The sequence below is a fragment of the Pteropus alecto genome, unplaced genomic scaffold (assembly GCF_000325575.1).
Source record: "Pteropus alecto unplaced genomic scaffold, ASM32557v1 scaffold5, whole genome shotgun sequence".
In the NCBI taxonomy this organism is placed as follows: Eukaryota; Metazoa; Chordata; class Mammalia; order Chiroptera; family Pteropodidae; genus Pteropus; species Pteropus alecto.
The window spans coordinates 5,283,901-5,291,814 of record NW_006441953.1 but is presented as its reverse complement, the minus strand read 5'-3'; the positions used below and the strand labels follow the sequence as shown (position 1 = coordinate 5,291,814).

General features: G+C 35.4%; 1 protein-coding gene and 1 pseudogene across 1 annotated transcript in view; one reads left to right on the top strand and one right to left on the bottom strand.

Moving 5' to 3' along the window:
• DKK2 (dickkopf WNT signaling pathway inhibitor 2) overlaps positions 1 to 6,168 on the top strand; it is a 96,186-nt gene extending 90,018 nt beyond the window's left edge. The window contains exons 2-4 of the mRNA XM_006918895.1: positions 1,704 to 1,854; positions 3,013 to 3,168; positions 5,717 to 6,168. Coding sequence (XP_006918957.1) covers positions 1,704 to 1,854; positions 3,013 to 3,168; positions 5,717 to 5,967 — 558 coding nt within the window. The 3' untranslated portion in view covers positions 5,968 to 6,168. The remainder of the gene's footprint in view (positions 1 to 1,703; positions 1,855 to 3,012; positions 3,169 to 5,716) is intronic.
• On the bottom strand, positions 3,960 to 4,077 carry LOC112485718 (annotated as a pseudogene).
• Positions 6,169 to 7,914: the final 1,746 nt, after the last annotated feature.

The window sequence follows — 7,914 nt, the reverse complement described above, 5'->3', positions numbered from 1 at the left end:
GCAAGTCAGGAAGTGACATTTGTTTTGTTTTCATCGGTTTGGGATTCTTAAAAAACTGAGTAGTACTCTGAATTCAACTTCATTCAGCTTCTCCCATATGTCTAATAATGGGGTTCCATAGTGAAGCAATCATATGCAAATCATTTTATAGCTTTATCTGGCTCCAATTATAATATAAGCATCAAATATTGCCACTGTACAATCTTTCAAAAGCACTCTCAATTTAAAGTTAATGTTTTTTTTTTATTTTCTATTTTCTTTTGAGAGCAAACTGTAAATTGTAATGATGCTAAAAGTATGTTGTTTTCACGGAACAACATGTAAAGTTTTCTGACTCACATCAATTTCATATTTATTTACTCTAACTGAAGATATTCCAATCTAAATGAAAAACACTTGGGGGCTGAATGTATACACATAATGTCTATACACATATGCAGGAGAAGGGTTGGTGAGAAAAGACGATGGAAAAAACAATAAAAGAAAGAAAGAGAAAGACAGAGAAGGAGAAGAGAAATAAGCACTGCATGCAGAGTTAGGCCATCAAACCTCATGGCATAAGTAAAGCATTCACATCACACTAATTATTTGAGTCACAAATATTTTATCCCATTGTTTTATATTCATATCATTTATTATATCATTTATGATTGCTTAAAAACAACTGCATAACTTCTTTTTTTTTAATTTTTGTATTTTTCAATTAAAAAAATAACCATGCATTACTCTAAAAATCAGGGGAAATAATGAATTACCAAAAAAAAAAAAAAAAAAAGACAAACAAGTCTCCTTGTCAACATGTCTCAAAATATGAGTAAATTTGGTCTGTAGTGTGACATTTAGGTTTATCAACTCTCAGTCCCCGAGAGTTGTCCCTCAGGAACATTTTAGGTGTTCCAATGACTTCCAACAGGCAAGGAGTACATAATGTAGAATATGTTTTTATTTTGTAAGATGATATGACACTGCTTAAGTAGCCTTCTGAACACATAACTTGGTAGAGAAATGTAGGAACAGAAGTCTTTTCTGTATAACTTGAAGGTGCAGTAGCCCATAGGGCTATTCTTATATGTCAGGAGCCTGCTTTTTCTGTTTCCTGAGAACATGGTGGTGTACCTGGCACTTAGCTCTCTGACCACTCAGAACAACGCTGCTGCTGCCGTTCATCACCAAATTAGAAGCGGTCTCCCCTTTGCTCCTCACAGGCAGAAATTGTGAGCAGTTGCTCATAATATTTGTTCCATGATTGGGCAGATGTGTTATTTAGGTTCTAGCACAGCCCTTTGTTGTTTTATTTATCCCTTTCTGCATCCTAGTTTAGCAAGTAAAATCAGAGTGGCTAGGCCGACTCAGTCACACCTTAAATCTGTGGCAATATAACTATTACAACTATTTCTGAGCCCCCAAAGTCATGCTTAAGGGCTCAACTAAGTAACACGAAGTCGAAATTTTAACTCCAAGGTTGTGTCAATGAAAACATATAGTGTCAACTTGATCTTTTTCACCATCAACAATCAATATTTACAAGGTCCTCAAGTGTCACTATGTATGTGGAACCTCTGCTCAGAACATTATTACAATGGTACACTTTGAGGAGGCACATGTTGTGACTTATTTTCCATCATAATTTGTGGCAGTAACTTTTCATAAATGTTAAAATGTCTAATCTACTTTGCTTTTGGTATTGTTCCACTTCATGACAGGCCTACCCTTGTAGCAGTGATAAGGAATGTGAAGTTGGGAGATATTGCCACAGTCCCCACCAAGGATCGTCGGCCTGCATGGTGTGTCGAAGGAAAAAGAAACGCTGCCATAGAGACGGCATGTGTTGTCCTGGTACCCGCTGCAATAATGGTAAAGATCTTGCTCAGTGTTGATGGGCCTCTTTCTTTTCATATAGGAGTCCTGGCTAGTAAGTTAGGCTGCCTTCTTCTTAGACTCCTGAAATGTAAGGAGTCTTTTATAAGTGACAGGAATTCAATCATGGTTTAGATCTGCGTAGGATTTCCTGAATTATCTCCCAAATCTTAATTTTCCTAAACTCTAATTACCTTCTGTATTTAATAATCTATGCTGAGCTAGTATTTGCCATGTTGAAGAGTTGCATATAAATAGCTAGATGTTTTATTTCACTAAATCTATAACTAAACACATGCAAAAGAACCAAAGAAAGAAATCTGCTATGATTTAGCAATACAGTTGTGAGTCCATCTTGCTATTTTATACCAGTTTCAGTTTTATACCTTGATTCTTATACTCGAGGTGTCCTTTATGAAGGCCTCCCCCCGTGGCACACACAGATGGTGATGGAGTGATTGGTTCCTCCAAAATGAGACATAGGAGTTTATCCACCAGCCATGCCACCAGCATAGCTTCACCTAATCTCAATGAATTTATAGGTACAAATTCAGCATTAATAATAAAACGAAGAACCAGAGAAAACACATGATAAAACTGGTAAATAATTGCAGAAGGTGATTAGAAACATATACTTAGTCATACAATATTCCTATATTTGTTCCTGACCTCTGCAAATACCTTGGTCAGGAGGTGAAGGGAAGCAGACCTCATACCTTTAGAGATGTTTATAGTGTAGACTGGGATTGTGTTGTTGACCGAACAATGAGACCTGAATCCCTAAGACAGATGTCTGGTTAGACAATTTTAAAGTACTAATAGCTAATATTAATTTAATACTTTACTATGTCACTATTCAAAGTACTTCACATGTATCCACAATAACTTAATTAAATAAATCCTGTTTTAATTCCTATTATTGCCCAAGGTCACTTGGTCTTGAGAGAGACAAGATTCAAATCAAGGAAACCTGGTCAGAACCAAACTATTTAATACTCAGTCTCAATAAATATGTAAATAAGAAATGGATGAATGAATAGATAGATGATAGAGAGATAGATAGATGGCTTCATACCTCAAATTAGGTGAATACTTGGATAAGAACCACATTGTACAGAGTTGAATAAGACTAACCGCTTATCTAACCATCTCCAGGCATCTGCATCCCAGTCACTGAGAGCATCTTAACCCCTCACATCCCAGCTCTGGATGGCACTCGGCACAGAGATCGAAACCATGGTCATTACTCAAACCACGACCTGGGATGGCAGAATCTAGGAAGACCACACACTAAGATGTCACATATAAAAGGTAGGGATATCTGTAATTCTGTTTACTTTTCCTTGTTTTATGAAGAAGTAAAGAAAAATATAGATAATTAATTCCATTGGTTTTAGAAAAAATACAAAGATACTTTAAAAGCAAGATTTTAACTGAATTTATTAATTCTTAATTTCGGTGATGCTTAGAGGGTTCTTAGAAATCTTAAATTATTAGAAAATATATGTTACAAGAATAGCAGTGCTATGATTAACCATGCCATTTTCTCAACAGTCCTGCCTTTTACAGAGAATGTAGAAGAAATTTCCTAAATAAGCATGTCTGTCACATGCCAAAGGATAAAGCATTCTGAAAAACAAATGGGAAAACGTTTGCTGCCACATGATTAAATCACTAAGTTTTTGAGTTTTATTCTCACCTTCAGATTCAGAAATTTCATTTCATTAAACAACCAGAAAACATACTATTCAAAAACCAGCTTAACTAAAATAATTCATTTTTAGTGAGATTATGTATGGCCAGAAAATACCCTTGCTTGTATCAAAATATTTGAGAAGACTAATCAGTAATAATAAAATTCAAAAGTATAAAATTATGGAATTTACTTACTAATAGTACAAGTTTGAAGCCATGAAACAATCCATTTTTAAAGGAAGCTTTTTGCAAGTGTATTGTTTGGAGCACTACTTTTTCACGGCATTCTGTGAATAAAAGTGCCCTATGACAAGAGTTATATAATAATGTATCTTCCTATTTTTGATATATTGAAGGCTCTGAAAAGTTTAGTAATGAGGAAGACTGGTTAACTTTTTTTTTTAAAATGCCTACAGCACCTGGTATTCTTGGTGGTCTCTCATCCAAATACTAACCAGGCCAGACCCTGCTTAGCTTCTGAGATCAGACGAGATAGGACACATTCAGGGTGGCATGGCCGTAGACTGGTTAAGTTTTTAAAATACTGTATTTCTCTAACTTGCTTGACCACAAAACCATTTCCCCATATTTTCAGGTTCTACAGAGATGGTGTCATATAGAATATCTGACCTTTTAGCCTGACCTGGAATACTAATGGTTATGTGGATAATGCTAGTAAATGACAATTCCTCTTCAATTATCCTTTGTCTACACTGTCTAAAGACCCTTTACCCATGTATCTTGTTGCTATTCTACAAAATCCACATGCATTTGTTAGTACGAGTATACCTCTTTATTCCAACAGATGTTTATGTCATAACACACTTTCAAATTTTCTAATTGTCTTTGTATAATTCTATGTATAATTTTACAATGGCAAGTAGGAAGAACCCTTATGCTGATGGCTAATGAGTTGTGTCCACATCCTACAGTGGGATTGATTAAGTCTGGGATGACAGATGACCCGTTAGACCAGGGTTCACACATTATAGTCCTGTGAGCCACATCTGTCCTGTGCCTGTTTTTGTAAATAATCTTACTATAACACAGATTTGCTCATTCATTTAGGCATTATCTATGGCTATTTTTTGTGAGACAACAGCAGAATGGAGTTGTTGTGACTTAGTAAGCCAAAAATATTTCCAGTCTGGGACATTACAGAGGAGTTTGTTGACCCCATCTTTACACAGGTTATACAACAACTGTGATGTATGGGTGCTCTTTGCTAATTTAATCTTTTTTTTATTTCTGAGATAAATACCCAGATTTTTTATTCCACGTGTTTTATGCATTTTTTTATTTTATGATAAGTTCTTGGTTGACCCTGGAGCCATCTGCCCTTTTTCTGTATCACAGCACTTTATAGACTGCATTTCCTAGGCTCCCTCCCAGGGGGTCTTTGGCCACCTGGGTTTGGCTGTGGTAAGAGACTGGGAGGGCAGAAGAAGGAAAAAGCTGACATGTTCACTCTACCTCTGGCGGTATTTCTGGCAGAGCTCTATCTCCTTGGGGCTTCAGTCCTGCCAGTCAGGCCTATTGAGTTCTCATCTCAGCTAGTGATTCCAGCTCCCAATTCTGCCATCAACTGCTTCTTTGGATCCTCCAGCCCGAAGAGGGAGGTAGTGGCTCCTGCTGTGTTGCTATGCCATCCATCCTCTGATACTTATTAGCCCTGCCACTATCTGTGTGACCAGTTCTCCACATTAAATATCTTCTGTTTTGAACAATTGATTTCTGTCTTCCTGGCGAGACTCTGACACATGATCTTAGGAATCTGAGAATTTCAGCCTTCTCCTCAAATCAGAGTTCATTTACACCTTTCAAGAGGGTATCAAAATAATTAATTTGAAAGCAATTATTTTTATTTACTTATTTTTCAGTCACCTAGGAAAAAGATAATAATGATCACAGAAATATCAAAAGCAGACCAAGATAAAGTAAAGAGAAGATGAAGTACAGTCTAGCTATTTATTAAACCTGATATTTAGACAGCAAATATGGAAATAAACAAGAATGGATTTACATGATTAGAGAGAGCCAGTCAATGTGAATCTAAGACATAATGGAAGATAGCATAAGTAAAAGTAATTTATGTTCTACAGATCACAAAGTAAAATTTTTTCTAAAGTGTCATGGTAATATCTTTTGATCATCACCTCTATAGGGCATGAAGGAGACCCCTGCCTAAGATCATCAGACTGTGTTGAAGGGTTTTGCTGTGCTCGTCACTTCTGGACCAAAATCTGCAAACCGGTGCTCCATCAGGGCGAAGTCTGTACCAAGCAGCGCAAGAAGGGCTCTCATGGGCTGGAAATTTTCCAGCGGTGTGACTGTGCCAAGGGTCTGTCTTGTAAAGTGTGGAAAGATGCTACCTACTCTTCCAAAGCCAGACTCCATGTGTGTCAGAAAATATAATCACCTTAGAAGAAAAGCATCACGAACAGACTGTGAATCTGTGCATTTAATGCATCACAGCATGGTGGAAAATAGAATTTGAATCTCAGAAGAATGGTTAAAATAAGGAACATGATAAGTATATAGATCACAGAGTGAGCAAGAGAAAGAAAAAGAGAACTGAGCTGATTGGAAAGGGTGACAAATGTAGTACAACCAGTGTTTTCCATTATGCAAGTCGTTTATGTAAATAATGTACACATTTGTGAAAATGCAGTTACTGAAAAAAAAAAGCACAGTGAAAATTACTGACATATACCATGACTTTCCAAAAGTTTAGGTTGTGCTGAAGGATCAGTTTCCTTCAGATTGGTGATCGTCTATAAAATAACCCAAAGCCATATTTCTATTCAAAGTTATAGTTTAATAAAATACTCCCAGTATATCTTGGTGTACAATAGGCTCTAGAACATAAAAAAAAGTTGTTAAATAAAAAATGAAAATATGGAGCATAGTAAATTTGCAACACAGAATCACCTTTTAACTTGGAACATTGCTTCTACTGCTCAATTAAAGGCCTTTAGATAAGAAAAAAACATAGTATTTTCCAAATAATTTCAGATTATTGCAGGTCTTTTATCAAAGTGTTTAGAAAAATGCAAACTTGTTTTTCCCAAAATTTCTTATTTATATTTTTCAAAATTTAATTTCACCTATACTTAGTAAGAACTGGCATAAGAAGGCAAAAGTAGTTCATTAAAAGTCTAAAGAAATAACATTGCATCTTTCTTGATTGTATATGATTACTACCTTGAATATATTTTATTTTCCAACCTATCCCACTAATCATGAATAGCACAGAGCAGAATTTTCACAGATGTGCAAATCTTTTTTAAGATATCCAAAATATGTGGGAAACAAAGCTAATAGAGATCATTATTTTTTAAAGCTTTGGCATTCCCTATGTTTCGATAGAATTAGACTGGTAAATACATTTATTCTTTACGTACTCTGCAGTATAGTAGGGTAAAGCTGATAATAGCGACTGGAGTTGTATCTGCCTGCACTGAAACACAGCAAGGAACTGGGGGAAACTGTCAAGTATCTAGGTTTTGGCAGCACACAGATCATATGTCTAAAGCACAAAATGACTTTTTATATTTGAAGCCAAAGGCTGCACAACCTAAATAGAAATTTCCGTGGTTGCTGTTTCAATATTTATCACACAGATGAGTTCAGTGTAAGGTCACTGTTTGACCTCAAATATATATTTTTTATATTTTTGAGGTCCTAAAATAAAATGAGAAGTTCTCATGAAATCAACTCCCAAGGCAGATAGTGCATAATAAGGTTCCACTGTCCTTGATAAGCTTCTAACTGGCCGGTGGCACCACCTGATTTTTCTGCACCATCTTTATCTATAACAGCTTTTGCCAAAGATATAGTTTCTGTTTTTGCAGCCATTGAGATAATAAAATATATAAATGAAATAACTTTTAAAATCTACATATTGCTAATCCATAAAAACCCCAGGTTCTCAATACTTTGAAACCATTTTGTTACTTTTTTACTTTACTCAGTTCTAAATATTGTGTCCAAAGCATAAGGAAAAAAAAAGTTATAGTTGTTACTTTTGACCTTTTCTTTTAAAGACTGAAAGTCACTCCTTAATTTTCTTTTACTTAAACCTCATCTGCAGTCTCAAATTCAAGTTCTCTCAATAGAAATTGAACCTGAGCCTGCATGTGTATTAAGAATTTCAGCTTCCCACACATATTTACTAGGATGATTAAGATTTATGTTTTCTCCACATATCTTTTAAAACAAAAATTATAAACTAATCTATCCAAGAACCAAAGCCTGTACAAATAGGTTTCTATAAGCTTGGCAACATGAGAATGAAACATTTCAGTCAAACATTTTTTTATATAGCAATTACATTTTCAATCTGGTTTCTGCATTATTTCC